We start from the raw sequence: 15,674 nt of genomic DNA, 5'->3' as shown, positions 1-15,674 counted from the left end.
CACGACAGTTCAATCAATTTCTATGACCAGTAATAGTTAAAGTCCATAATTATATTTGTGTATTTGTGCTCATACAGTTTTTTTGCATTTTAAGGTTGTATTAAGTTTGTTGTATTCAATCAATGTGTTTAAAAGAATTAAACAGACTACAGGCAGAAATTTTGTGTCAACATGATGATAACGAGGACGACTACCTTTGCATGTTGATTGTGCTCGTTCATGAGTCATGTTTATCAATATCCATATATTTCGTAATGAAAGAGGTACAAAAGTTAAAAGATTGACCATCAATGCAAGGACTCTAAATGTCATTTGACAATGTTGTTAACATTCTCAGATAAATGCTGTTTAGAAAGTTATTTTCAATATAGTCTAGTGGAAACCATACACCGAAAGAAAAATAAGATGTTTAGGCACCATTTGTAGATAATATTTTAAAACAAAACCAATCGCAAACAAAATGTGACCTACGACGGACTTGCGTCATCGAATCGACACAAAATAAATTTTTACTAAAAAAACGAGATTTTTGGAGCCATACAACAAGTCAATCTTTTAGGAAAAGAGAAATGAAAGTGTCAACAAACAAAACAAGATACAAACCATTGGTATGGATAACCGAGTTCTTACTGTATTGAGCACCGAACACGTGAATCAGAGGGAAAAAGAAAGAGGTACAGTATGCTGTGAGCGTTGTACCAAAAAGCCAATAAAACTTAAGGCCTATAACCTTGCCAGTTGCATCGTGTTCGCACCTCCTCAGGTTGGAGGAGTCAACGGCCTCTTGTGGTTGAATCACAAATAATCGGCTTGAGAGAAAGAGCACCTCGAATCAAGAGTTGTGGCGAGTGTCGATCGATTTGCATCGAAGAACGTGCTAGAGCCAAAATAAAAAAAAGCTAGAAGATGAAGAGAGCGTGCTGAATTTTTTTGGGAATGTCCAGCCGTAACTGAGCTAAACAATGTCATGAATATCAAAAAGCACAGATGTAAGTAAGACTAGTAAAAAATTGTTGGTAGAGTTGTTCGAGAATCAAGTTGGGCTTTATTTTCAACACCAACAATTGTTGAACTAAAGATTTATGACTCTAGAATATGTACATCCAGTGTAGATCATAGACCCGTAAGGTTCACAAAACAATCGAACATGTTTTGATGATCGTAATTAAAAACAAAAAAAAAACGAGACAGTCATCCTGACGAAACATAATATTTGAAACACTTTCTAACTAGATGTAATGTATCCGAATATCTGGGCTAACCCTCAGAAAAAGTAAAAGTAAACCAGATTCTTATGCGGGCAGCGGGAGTCCAGTTTCCAACACATACTCCCTTCACTTGCACACAAGCTAGCCATACACATAGTGTATATATATACTCTTCTTGGTGCTGCTCTGTATATCCCCATTGTGTCGGCTTCTCTCAACAACTGCTCCTCGACATACAGCCAAGCGTACGAAAACAAGAAAGAAGAAAGAAAAGAGGGAGAGAGGGAGAGAGCGGGTGAGTGAAAAGGCGAAAAACAGGTTGCGAGCTATAATTTTATTCTCAATCGGCTGGCCAGTTGGCAGAATAAAATCAGAGCAACAAAAGCGAGTAAATGTATATATACATCCATAAGAAGCCACGAACAGTTTAAAGAGAGCACGACACGGAGCTCGGATGGATCCTCCAATCGTGTATAAACGCCTGTATGTACCATCACCGTTGCTAGCACAGCAGAGAGAGGCTGTGGCATAGAGGCGAAATAAGAGCCGTCGTTCCGATCGTTAAACTCTACGCGCGCACGAAGCGGAACCTTGTAAAAATACCAAAGGTAGTAATCGTTCTCTCTCCTTACGACTCCTTCGTGTTCTTTTTTTTCTGTTCTCCGAAGCAGCCACATCGAGAAAAAAATTATCTACTTGGTTTAGGTGGAGGGATTTGGAGAAGGACAACGATGAATCGGAAGTGCCTCATGATCCGAACTTTACCTCGTCATTTAATGAAAAAATCTCCTCTCTGTGGATTCATTTTTAATACGTATTACTAGTGGTTTGGCTCGAAAAATGGGCTCTTTGCTTGAATACTGCCTACATTTTTTATTCTGGGCGGTTTACTTTACGTGGATTCCATTACATTAGTGTAGGTACGTCGCTGTGGTGACCATAGTTTCGAAAATGTCAACGAAAAATTTCATCAGATACAATAAAAAGTTACTTGCTAAGGGATCGAGTACATTTATTACGTAGTTGAGTTAACACGTGGTTTGGATGTATGTACGTGTGTGAGCGATTGTGGGCTGGTAATATTTTCATGTATGTAGTTTTTCATTGCCCGCATGGATAAAAGAGTTAAAGATAAGAAGAAATAATTAATATTATGGTTGAATACAAGTGGACAACATAAGTTTTTGTTCCCTAATATTGCGTAATATGACATCAACAGGTTTTTTCGTATTTGCACACGCAGTCAGTGTTTGCTTCTATACTGAGGGTATGTGGCAAAAAAAGTGAATTTTCAACTACAAGAAAAAACTAGAAGCTTTCATTTTGTCCCGTTCCTCAAGTATGTTGTCGTAAATTATACGATAGGTGAAAAAAAGGAGTAAAAATTTACATCTATTACGCCATGATAACTATTACAGAGTTGAAGTAAAAAATTTCTGATATAATTATTGTTTGTGCACTGCATTTCTGTGTTATTATACGATTATGCAAAATCCATGCATATTTTATACGGCTACTTCTACTTAATTAGAGCTTCGAAATAAATTAACATACGAACTGTCATAAGTATGAATAACTCTTGCATATCGAAAGAAAAAAAGCAACCTTGGGCTACAAAAACGACATAACACTTAAAAAGTACAACCAAACATATAACACGAGAAACTTCTGCTGAGAAATGCATACTGAATGACTAGTTATTTAATATTCTGCATTACACTAATCTTGTTACGGTTAATCCAAAAAGACGATCTCATTTTAAATACTGTAAGACATGACATTGAAGAGCAACGGGAGAAGAGGGTCAAGAGATAGAAGCTTATAAGTGCCAATTGAAATTCGTACATAATTTTTGATAAGTTCTTGCTTCAAGTTTGTGAATTAATGAATAAACATTCTTTACAAGTGAGCAGTTAAGTAAATTATCAAAAATTGCGGGCTTGAAAGTTTAAAAATTGGAAAATTACAGAAATTAATGAGCTAATTTTTTGAATAAAGTAATTCAGTCTTGCTTTTGACAATGAAACAGCTTTTAAAGAGTGCTCCAGGCTCTGTCATTTTGATTACATCCTATGAATCCAGAAACAGCTCTAACCTCATACCATTCCTTTCTCATTTATTTAATCTGAAGGGAAATAGTGGGACAAGGACGCTTAGAAAACTTTTCCACTATAGACTCGACGTATGCTTCTTATCCTTTTCTAGGGTCTCCAGTATCACCTCAGCGTAAAACATATCCCAATGGAATAACAGAAATCCATAAACTAGTATCTACAACTAATCTTAACGATGTAACGCGGCGTACATTCTGAACAATAATACTCTTAGTCTTTGATCCGGAGAAGCGAAATCGGAAAATAAGTTTTTGAAAGTTTGAACTGAGGCTTTAGGGAATCAATAGAAGAGTACATCATTTTTACAACTGAACCATCAATTTTCTGTGAGTGCCATATATTATTAGAAGATCAAAAAGTGTAACACCCTCAAATACCTAGTAGCTACCAAGTTACAAAAAATATCCATCTAAATGAGAGGCTGGTCCAAGATATTTGCATAATATATCCACGGATGGATGTACGTACATAATCAAGAAGACAAACTAAGTCAAATAATTTATATCTAATTAGACTCAAATTTGGTGAGTATCTTTATGCTTATAATAGATTACTACTTGATAGTTTACATAGAAGAGGCATCTTTAAGGGGTATTATCGTAGAGAAAAATAATGACTATTACTACTAAGTTTTCACTGTGGACAAAATTGTATCTTCACAAAAATAAACATTTTAAGCTAATATCTTTCGAGAAAAAGTTGTGGATATTCAAACAAAACTTTATTTACAGTACATTTTTCTCAAACCTATATCAAGTTTTACGATGGAAACAAAAAAAATGCAATTTAAAAACTGTGAAATACATATTGCTTTAGCTTCAACATTGTCAAGTAGCATAGTTTCAATTTCAACTCTATTCCGTTAATTCTTGGAAAGTAAAAGCGTGATTCTTAAAGCATAAAATCGTCATACCTAGCACAAAATGAAAAAAACCATAAGAATTTTGAGACAGATTAATATTTTGAGTAAAAAAGTATAGTAACTCACTCTTTATTTGCGTGTTCAGAGCAGGTGAAGATTTTTAGGGCCAAACTTTTGCTATCCACATCCTCGATACGCTCGACGCAAAACTCTTCGGCTGGCAATATCTGCCCATCGATGAGTATACTGGCATCAGCTTGAAGATCCGCTTTTTCATAGTCGCTAAAAATCGTTAAGTTGTCGGAGTTGGAGCAGGACGGAAAACCAGTCCCGATTTCCACTACGTCCATAAATTTGGGTGCAAGAAGCATGTTCTCTTCCTCGTGTAGCAGCATAGCCTCGGCATCTATTTCTTTGCAGGCATTACTAAAACATTCAAAAAAGGAAAAACTTAAATAGTAGATTTTTCTGTAAAATTGGGAAGCATTTGTGATTACAAATGGAATCTACATGTATTGATTATCATGAATAATAGTTATTATCAAAATAGCTATTGAGGAACAGTCGTCATCATATTGTATTCTGTAACTATTAATAATTGAAAGACTTAGTTGATTTATACATTATAAATTATGTAACTCTTATGATGTTTCATATTTATTATTAAGTTTATCATGATGATAGAGTTAAAGTCCTCCATGAACTTACAATTACGCTGAGTTAGTACTCTATTCAATTATAAATATTTTGACTTCAATAAATCAAAAAATACAATCGTCCTCTTAGTTGTACATAGCAACTTTACTGTCCATCAGTGTGTGATGTTTCCTCTGTGAAAACTGATCCCTTCAGATTGCTAATAACAATACAAATTTTTGTTTTCACTATAAGTACCAACAATTTACATGACTCAAACTCACAGATGTGTAAACACTTACAACTCCAGAGGTGCGTTACATGTATTTCTTTTTGTAGAAAGGGTAGTTCTTATAAGATGTACAGTGTTTTAATTAAACTTTTTCGTGATATATTTCCGAGCAATCACTAGTTTTGAATACCTAATAGCCGATCATATTTTACGTGGTATAGGAATTCAACTGGAAAAACTTACATATATTTCTATAAAAAAGAAGTGCACATGATGTGTTTCTAAAGTTGTAAGTATTTACCCATTTGTATGATTGATTCATAAAATAGTTAATTGAAACATATTGAAATAAACAAAGTTTTGTATTGTTATTAGTAGTCTAAAGTGGTTAGCTTTGATCAACGAAATGTCACTCAATATTTAACCACAAAGGTGCTATATGACACTGAAAGAACTTTTTTGTTTTTGGTTTATTAAAATTAGATTATTTTTGTCTCAGTGGAAAAAATAATTTTGTACAGTTATTAATTATGCATCTTCTTAACTTTCTATCTAAACAAGTGACAGAAGTAATGACGAAAAGTTAAGTGTGAGAGCATGATTTATCGATATCGCGTCAACGCTGTTCCGTTTCCATCCACTAGTTGTCAGAAAGCTCGTAAAAAGTGATTCTGACTTTCTCCCGTAATTTTGATTGAATAATAATAAATTACAAGTAAGGACGTATACATTTTTTAAGTCCTGTACTTAAATATTTTAATGATAATTTTTTTGTAGTTAGGTATTTTTTGAAAACAAAATTTTAGTAGAAATTTAAGGAATTTAATTTTTTAAATATTTTTATTTAAAATTTCTGTTTAAATTTAATCCTGTTTTGATTTCTTTGCAAAGAAAATTATAATTTAATGTTCTTTTGTACGTAGAGCTTGAACAAACAAACAGTAGCAACAAATTTTGGCAAATAATTTTATCTGATTAATTATCTTTCGAAACAAAATTTGTAAATAACTATTTAACATAATTATAATCAGTTAATGACGTACTGATATCAAATATTTGCTATCAGCGTGTATGATGCTGATAAGAATACAAATCAACCAAAACATTGAAAAATACACCTTTACTCCGTTTGGATCGTTTACTAAAAATATCTTTTTTACACGATACTACTAAATTTTTAGTATACGTTTTAGATGGAAATAATTGCAATAATAATAGTTGTTTGTATTCGATCTTATGGGCACTTGGTATTAAGAAAACCAAATCAACACCTTCATCTTTTACATGATTAATTTTTTACGAAAACTAAAATATACTTCCATAAATTAATAGCTGATTTATTATGTACATCTAATAATATCAAGAAAGTTACAGCTTGTGAGTAACCACTAATACTTCTTATTTTTAAGTATTAATCGTACAAAAATTTGGTAGGATGATAAAAAGAAATGTGCTGTATACAGTACACATACTCGATACCCCATGACATTCTTAATTAACGTTTGGTATAACGTAGGTATAACGTGTAAGTATGTGACAGCATATGTCAAGGGTGAAAGAGAAAATGTATGGAGTCTCTGTTAATCGCTCGATCTTAGTTCTCCAACGACTGTGCCATAAATTTAATCCCCTGTCCCTTCAAGGCATCCTCTTTTCAAGGAAAAAGGGCCCATCTTATAATTGATAGTTAGATGAGGTAAGTAAACACATACCTAACGTAGACAGCACTGGGACCACAGCACTTGAGCATCTTGGGCAGCATTGTCACGGCATCCTGTCTGCCCTCCTCCCTCCTGGGCATGCAGGCGAGCAGCGACTTGGTGCCAAAGCAATACTCCTCGGGCCTGAATATCGTACCAATGCCACCTTCGAGAGCCACGTTGCCGTCGTCGAAGAGCACGTACGCGCTATGCTGGCTCTGAGGTACGTACCGGATCACCTGATCCTCGGAGCACTCGGGCAGCCGGCCATGGACCGTCCTCCAGTCGTCCGGATACTGGTGGAGGAAGCCACGGGTACTTGGCGAGTAGATCAGTGGCTGGTGCACCTCGGAGCTCAGGATGCACTGTGCCATGACAGGCTCGTTGCCGTGATCTCGTGCTCGCTGCTCGTCCAAGTCCATGCCCTCTGGACAGCAGTGCAGGATGGTCAAGGTCAGAGGCTCCTCGGGCACTTCGCTGCCGACGATGCCTTGGCTGGCATTGGCTTCGATAGCAAGGGTATGACTGTCATGCAGTGCCAGCAATGCGAGTAGCAATAGGTTGCGGCATATTAGCCTGGGAAAAAGGGCGAATTTCATTGCAATGGTTTGTCCACTCATGATGTGCGCCAAATGTGTGCTAGCACCCTTGATTTATGTTCCCTTAAAACATCGATCTTGCGAGTGAGGACACTTTACTTTTGAATTCTTGGCATCGCAGGGATAAGTTTCAGTTGACTTAATAAATAATTCAGCTGTTGATTTTATTTCACTTGCACTTTCACTCCCGAACATGTACGAACCTATTGACTGCCAGCTTCTTTTCACCGACCTGTCACTCGATACAAGATCGTTTGAATGACCAATGTCAACAGCAGCCGCTTTACCGAACCGATGTTTCCCACAAAAACACAGAAAATTCCTTCTACCTCCCTCGGAGCGTCAAGGAGAGAGGAAAGTTCATTCACTCACAACTGCACTCTTCGTAGCGTTTACATAAGTAAAAAATCGTTCTTGTAAACGATTTTTAGGCTACGTATGGAGGTGTGAGCTTTTTTATTTCTATACTACATTCTCGCAGTGATCGGCAACATCCTGTTTTATGATTAAATCGTGAGTTTGTAAAAAACGTATGAAAAGCCCGAGAAAACGAGGAATTGCAAGCGCAAAGCACGACGAGTCACAACCCTCTCGCCTCGACGGTTTCGGCGATACTGAGCGCGTTCAAATACAGCGGCTTCGGAGCTTTGGAGTCGAGTCGTGCGAGCCACGCGGAACGGAACGCCGGCGTGCTTCACTTCTGCTGGTTTTGTTTGCGATGGTGCGCGCGCAGCGTATTCCTAGTGTCTGCTCTTGCAATAGTATAGTATACCTGTAGGATTGTAAGGTGTAGCTATACAGAGTTGTATACCTATACTTGCCTCTGCCCGCAAATTCCTTTCTCTTCCCCCTCGTTTTCTCTCTCTCTCTGTCTCTTTTATACGAGTGAATGTCTCCCACTACACGTATACACCATACTCTGTAAGATAATTTCTTTTTACTATTAAATGCGTTTCATACATTTGTTTTTATTTGTTGTGATTTGAATTTTTTAGTAATTTTAGATAATTTACATTAGGATTTGTCAAATCTGTGCTTTCATCGGTTGATTGTCTTTGAAATTCAGATTCAGCGAGACTTTTTTTCTTTCATCTTATCTAACTACCGTACCTTTAGTTCCCCTAACGTGACCTAATATCAGAAAACTAAAGTCTTCACTCTACATGTTATATTTTTAATCTTTTGATTTCTAATTTATTTTGTGTAGGTCTCTGATTGGGTTTAGGTCGTTTGGGGAACACATACAGTTTAGTGTTATACTTTGATTGTAATTAAAAACATCAACCTACCAAATTATTATTTTTTTTTTTTTAATCAATTATGTACTCTTTTTTATGATCGTATTTCTTATTACTACTACTTCGTTTTTATTTTACCATTCTGAATGTATATTTTATTTTTAGATTGTAATCTTCTGCTTTGAGGACATACTTCATCACATCACATGTACCTATTATTATTTTGTTGTGTACTTGGTACATGCTTGGTAATTACGTGTAAGCCACAAGTCCTTAGTTTTAGTTTTTTGACTCTTTTTATAACGTGTTTATCATCTCCTTTTTCTCTTTTAACGCCAACATCCTTATAGTTTTTAAACCAACGCCAAACCACTTTCTCGTTAGAAAAGGCATGGAGTGCAAGGTAGGTAGGGTGCGCTTTTGCAATTCGAAGGAGCATAAAAATTTCTTCAGTTGTCGTGCGGCACTGTGTACTTTAGTCGACGACTTTTTTGATGTTAATTACCGAAAGTATGCATACAAGTACTTTTTTGAGTAAGCACGTAGTTAGGTTGTCGTTTTTAAAGTTAAAATTTCTTGTATTTCCTTTTTCTTCCATAGCTTTATTAAAATATGTATTAAGAAATCGACTCGTCTTTCAGACAAAAGAAGAATCTACATTGTTTGTTAGAGTCTTGTTTTTTACTTGCTTAGCTACGTAATATTTTGTTTTAAATCTTCACAAAAATATGATTGTCTTACTAGAACAACATATTCTATATTTATATGTTTATATGAGCTTTTAGAAAAGCTTCAAATTATAATTGCTTCGGCAACTTCAAAGCATAAAAATCTATTATGTAAATATCAATTTTATTTTACACACAAGTAAAACGAAGTTCTCCAAACGATTAGAAGAATAAACCGGTGTGGCCGTACTAATATTTGCTGTACAATTGACAAAAGGTTATTCTATTAACTAATACATGTACATTTTCTTTTTTACATTTAAATATAATATATATAAACATATAATTTTTTTATTAGGTAATTGTTAGTTTCCTAAGTTATACAGAAACTATCTTTTTTCTACCTGCTCCTATTGTATTACCCAACTACCTTCCAACCTAACGCAATAATACTCCACTGTCCCTGATATGTTAGAGCTTTACTAAATGCATGTAAGTATCTTTTATTATTATCATCTTTTATCATCATTCAATCGTTAGTATATGAGCTTTTATTGTGATTACATGAAACTTTCTCTAATCAAAGGCAGTAAAAAAAATTTTTTCAGTTTCTCGGTGCACTCGATTCTGCGTAAAATAGTGCAATTACATCAAGAGACTTTCGGAAGGCTGTTTTTAAATTCCCTAGTTCAACCGCTGTTGGACATTCGGCGAAGCGTTCAATGATACCCACATGGATGCACACGAGAGGGGAAAATCAGGCTAGCGTGTTTCCGTGATCAATCATGACGCACTAAGGACATACTTTGACGCAATGATGTCCAGCTCTCTCTTTCTCTCCTCTTCGAAATTCACGAGTAGGGGGGAAAGTGTGTACTTTCTGATTTTTTTTTCTCTTCTTGCAAGCAGTGTAATTTTAAATTCAAATGATGAAAATGGTTGTCCGAACTTTAAACAAAAAAATAATTGTACATCATTTGCTTATCCTTCGCTTTTTATTCGCGTGTCTCTGAAGTTTTCCGAAGAGAAAGGGTACCAAAGTGACCCATCTCTTTTGTTTGCGTGCACACGCGTGGTATAGGATCATTCAGACGAAAGAAAGAAATTACGCAATGACGAATACACTTGAAATACTTTGACGTTTCTCTCGTCATTGGCTCGTACTGATGATCGCTGATTCAACGCTTCTCATGTTAATTTTTGAAAAGTAGAACCGCGATCAATGAAACAGGATGTCTGATCAATATAAGCTGTTGCCTTTCTCTCGGCGTCTCGAGTCGATTCGATGGCGTAAAAATGAATTTTCATTCAAAAGCTGCTTGCACAGTATGACTCGTGCGTTGGTATCAGAAGTGAAAGAAAAGAGGGAGCGTGTAGTGTTTAAGAAATTAGTCAAATATTGCCACAATTCAGCTAATAGAGAACTTATCCACTTTAGAAAGGTATTTATGAAGGTATACAAAAAAGCCTAGAAGCTAAATAAGTTATATATTTACTTCTCTGACTTCCATCCCTCTGAAAAAAAAAAGAAATCCTTTTTTTTCGTTCAACTACGCGCTTCTCTCAAGTTTTTTTCTATCCCTGCGACTTCACTTACACATAGAGGGCATCAGCTTACGCATGCAATTCCTTTCCTATCGCCCAACCCTAATTTACGGCATTGTGTTACAGGGAATTACGAATGAGAATAAAAAAGTGGGTAAGGCGCCCTTTCTTTCTGTCTCTTGGTCGTCAGGGGAAGAGTACATACAAGGGGAAGAAACGTGCCTCAAAAGTTTCGTAAGCTCTGCTTCCTGGCTGCCTGGCCTTTCCTATTACACACGAGTTGCTCAGTTATACGTATACGTGTATACGGGCAGTGTTGGCAGCGACGCCACCATAACGGCTCCGTTTTAACTTGCCTGTTGTCCTATTGTGCCCCCATACCTACTTTTGATTGGAAATTTATTATCATCTCTTTTGTTTTTTTGCATACTTGCATCATTTCAAATGTTTTTAATTAACGGTTATCGTGCACTTCTCTTCTTTCGTTTGTAGATCATACCCATGATCAATTAGTTGTTTTTTTTTCATCACTGTTGCTGTTGTTATTTTACACGAGCTCTGATGAGGTGGGCCTTGTAGATTTAATCCTTGTAATGATGCTGTTTAGTTGAAATAGTGAAGTCTAGTAAAATCTTGTCTTCTATAATTTTTTTAATCAACGGGACAGGTGATTTCAATTCGTAAACTTTAACGCAAGAAAATCAATGCAACGACATTCTAAAACCTGTAATGAATTTTGTCGAGTAAGTTTTCAACGGCCGTAGGCTCAAAGTAAAATATTTTACATAATCCCATTTGAGGTGAGAATCGAGTGATTAAAAATACAAAAAGTAAGTACTAAAAATGGGGAAGGAATGGTGGTGGTGGTGGCTACCAAAAAGCTGATCAAAACTTGTAATGAATTTTCACAAGAAAATTTCCATAAAAGTGTAAGCTTCTATTAAGAGCATTTTCGTACGACGTGACCAATTCGCTCCAAGCTTTTCTCCTCTCTAGGTGTATATATGTGTATAGTACTTCCTCTGTGACTACCAAGATCTCGATGATAATCAAACAATGTTTTATGAACTTTTTATAAAAGTTTGGATATATATAATGAAAGATATTTAAAGTACCCTGTAAAGCATGAATGACTATAAGAGAAATGCTGTAAAATCGCTTTCATTTTCCATCCTTTCTTTTCTGACTTTTTTACTTTTTCCACGACTCGTTGTGTTTGCATACTTTTACGTGATTTTGTTTTTTTGATTTTTTGTTTACTTCCATAAAGAAAAAATGTTATATAGTTATTGCTGGTAAGGCCAACGAAATCAAAACAAATACGTTCATTTTTTTATTATAAGCAGATCATCACAATTCTCTAGTAATTTGATAGTTATCAATAATCTTACCTTAATGTATATTAATTCACATGGTTGAAATTCTTAATTCGTTCTCTCATTTGCAGATATATCTTATTGCATACGTACTTGTGATTTTTAGGTTACTTTCTATCAATAAGTCCAATGCTGCTTTCTAGTATATATCCAGAAAGAGATGTGCTAACTTGTTCAGTACAAATGACAGAAAGTATGTCCTGAGCTTATGAATTTATAAAAATTTTTATATTTTATGTAAGCCCATCCGTAATTTTTCTTCAATTCTGGGATTCACTAACCCACAATTATCCAACCAATTTTTTTCAAGTGTTTTAATCAGTAACACACATTCATTTTAACTGTACAACTTATAGATATAAAATTAACAACATCATCTTTTTCCAGGAGCAAGTCATCTGCCGAAAATAAGGTATTCTTCATTATGAATACTTTCTTATGATACTATTACCGTTGGGAATCCTTAACTATTTGTTCTCTGTTTAATCTAATCAAGATTCTTTTTCTTTTTAAAAAAGCTATATTTTCTTTATTTATTTACTCTTTCTCTTCATTCCTTTTTTTTTTTTATCTTATTTTTTCTCTTTTAATTTTGGTCTTTTTTTTGTTAAACATTTTTTCTTCCTCAGCTGTCCTATCTTTATATTTTCTTTCAATAATTAATACAGCAATGTAACACTTGTGTATGTCACTGCACTGATAAACAAAACGATTTGAATTATCAAGACAGTGCTTTTTATTCATTAGATTTAATACTTACTGGTCGTTTACAAAATCAAGAAGGTAAAAATTATTTCTGAATGAGCCTCAGAAATTTCAAAAAGGCTTTCTTGTTAAGCTCCAAGCTCTTCATACAGCAAAGATTTATGATGAGCCGAGCATTAGTTTCAATATGAAACAACAGGCTGCCAACATTAACCCCAATACTCTTATAAAAAAAGTAAGAAAAATTTTACTTAGAAAAAAAAAAATTTCTAAGTGTGAAGAAGCACCTAAACGCAATTACGCAGGCCAACGCCGTCAGCCTAAAACGCGTATAATAGTTATCCTTCCTCTCTACCGTGTACATAGTCGGTCTGAAAGAGCAATTTCGTACACGCCTAGCTCAAATGCAATTCGCCTCCTGCCGATAAGAAGAAGTTCTCTCCCCTTCAAACTCCCATCCCCACAGTATAACCCCCGACATTTCCCACCATTGAACGCTCTGTCGTGCTCTGCAGCAGCAAATCGTACCGGGTATGATGGCAGTGTTGCTGGCAATCGTTTTGCTCCCGCGTCTGGCTTTCGATATCGATGGGGAGTAAATAATGCGAAGCCGCTGCTCAACGACTGAGGAAGATTGATGCCTCGACGCTCTACGCGTGTGTACACAGCTACGCTTGTCCGTTAGACCCCATAGGTACACAGTGCTGGAGCTTTTCCCTATTTTGTAGTGTATCCATCTACCTATGTATATACGGTTGCACCCTTTCTTTGTAATGCTGCTGGTGCTGTGCGATGATTAATTACATTTTCTCACCTTTTGCATAGCTGCGTTGCTCGTACATTTATATGAATTTTATACACCAAATAGAAGCTACGACTAGAAAATGAAAAAATAAAATAAAAGTGATACTGACCGGAATGCATGTAAAAGTTACAGAATAAAGTATTTTCTGAACCTCACATTTTTTTACCATAGAATAATAGCAGTTAACAAATTTTAACCCTAAAAATCTACATAGTAGTAAACAAACTGACAATAACACCCTTGACTCATGATATTGTTATCCATCACTATTTGCAAAAACTTCAACCACTGGTACATATGAATATTTGTGTTAACTTCTCAAAAGATACTGTCACTTGACAGCATCTCTGTGATGAACATCTTTTATCCAATCGTTAGCAAAACTTTGCCCAGAAAAATTCTCACGCACCTTTTTCTCACACATTTAATGCGTAGCTGCAAATCGATGAATCTTTATGTATAGTTATCCATTTTCTTTGTAAGGAAAGATAAAAAAAGCTCAAAGAAAGATAAAAGAACTCAAAAGAATTGTAATAATACGTAAACTCTAAAATATAATTTGTAGAAAAGTTGCATTCTGGTTTGTCCATAGATACCTTTCGCGTACAAACGTATCAAAGTGAACTGAGTATGATGTGCAAGTATGTACTTTGCTATTGCTTTGCGGTACACTCGTGTGTACGTAAAACTAGTTATTATTTCGATGTGCCTGTGAAATCTCAAACTGCTTGAGGAAGAAGCTGTCATTCAGATGCTGCAATATACTAAATGATTGTTCAGATTTAATCTGTTAGTTATGTTTTAGGCAGTGAAGAAGATTATAGTTGTCTTTGTAGATAACCTTGACAGGGGATATTTTATCTTATCATGCTGAATCAATAGTTTTTTTATTAGTTTTCAAGGCTGAACGATGTTGAAAAGCTTTTCACCCTGAGGTTGCTAAATAAATTTTGAAGGAGGAGTGAGAAATCTTAACTAGACATTAACATTTCTATATACACACACGTGAGTACTGTCATAATGAAACGATTAATTTAGAGACAAACAATAAGAAAAATCGTTTGCAGCAATCACAGCATCTTCTAATACCAAAGATCGAAGGGATTGAAACAACCGTTGCCCACAATCATCATTAAGTGTCGAAGCGCCAAGAAAAAGTCAATGCAAGTGGAAGCAGCTCCTTCAAAATCACTTCTTCCGTAAACTCCCATTTATTTCCTTGCTCCTCTGTACCACAGAAGAGGAAAACATTGCAAAGCAAAGCTCTTGAAGAGTTGACGGAGGCGGAGAGAAATAGGAAAGGCATCAAGTGATAGTTAAGTCCTGTCTCTGCTTCACCCCTGAAGAGAGTTGGTCGAAAAAAAGAAAAAAAACTTTAATTTCCAGACATCTCCCAGGAGCTTTGTCTCTTCGATGCTGTACCAATGCTCTACCTCTCTCGCTGGTAGTACTTTCCTCTCTTTATTCCCACAATTGGTACCATCCTGACTCTCACCCCCCAACTTACTCTACTTGTACTCTCTTTCTCTTTCTCTTTTTTGTGCTTATGACGGAGATGGTAAATATTTGATTGATCGATAGGTGCCTCTGACACATATTTTGCTCTAAATTATTTGATAAGGACAGCTATGTACTATACCACTCATCTCTCATCCCAGTTGGGTCCCTGCCTGTTTCGTGATCAAAAACCATCATTTATAAATTAGCTTTTAAAAGGGGGTGAGATTCCTTCAAGTTAGAAAAAAATTGTTGCTTACTTATGGTTTTCTTATGCGTCACGTATGCCATTGCAGTTGATAGAAGCTACATAATGAAGGAAAAAATGCTAAGAGTAAGAGGAGAACTTTGAAAATTCAATAAGTTGGCTCAGAAATCAAAATATGAGAAACAAATTTATTTTTGATAAAAGTTTGTTCAAGCTACTCTACAACGTTTTCAATGTTTATAATAAGTTGTCTTTATGATCCAAGTCTCGATTTCATATGC

At 35.5% G+C, this 15,674-nt stretch overlaps 1 protein-coding gene across 1 annotated transcript in view; it reads right to left on the bottom strand.

The window, feature by feature from the left end:
• Positions 1-7,955, bottom strand: part of LOC106635765 (putative G protein-coupled receptor Mth-like 1) — a 133,445-nt gene extending 125,490 nt beyond the window's left edge. Inside the window, exons 1-2 of the mRNA XM_089593087.1 lie at positions 6,765-7,955; positions 4,311-4,610 (exon numbers count right to left, since the gene is read on the bottom strand). Coding sequence (XP_089449213.1) covers positions 4,311-4,610; positions 6,765-7,372 — 908 coding nt within the window. The 5' untranslated portion in view covers positions 7,373-7,955. The remainder of the gene's footprint in view (positions 1-4,310; positions 4,611-6,764) is intronic.
• Between the last annotated feature and the right edge of the window lie 7,719 nt (positions 7,956-15,674).

This window comes from Copidosoma floridanum, unplaced genomic scaffold (genome assembly GCF_036245765.1).
Source record: "Copidosoma floridanum isolate Cflo_tuat_1 unplaced genomic scaffold, Cflo_Japanese_pri ptg000019l, whole genome shotgun sequence".
In the NCBI taxonomy this organism is placed as follows: Eukaryota; Metazoa; Arthropoda; class Insecta; order Hymenoptera; family Encyrtidae; genus Copidosoma; species Copidosoma floridanum.
The sequence above is the reverse complement of the archived record's forward strand: the minus strand, read 5'-3'. Positions and strand labels throughout refer to the sequence as shown.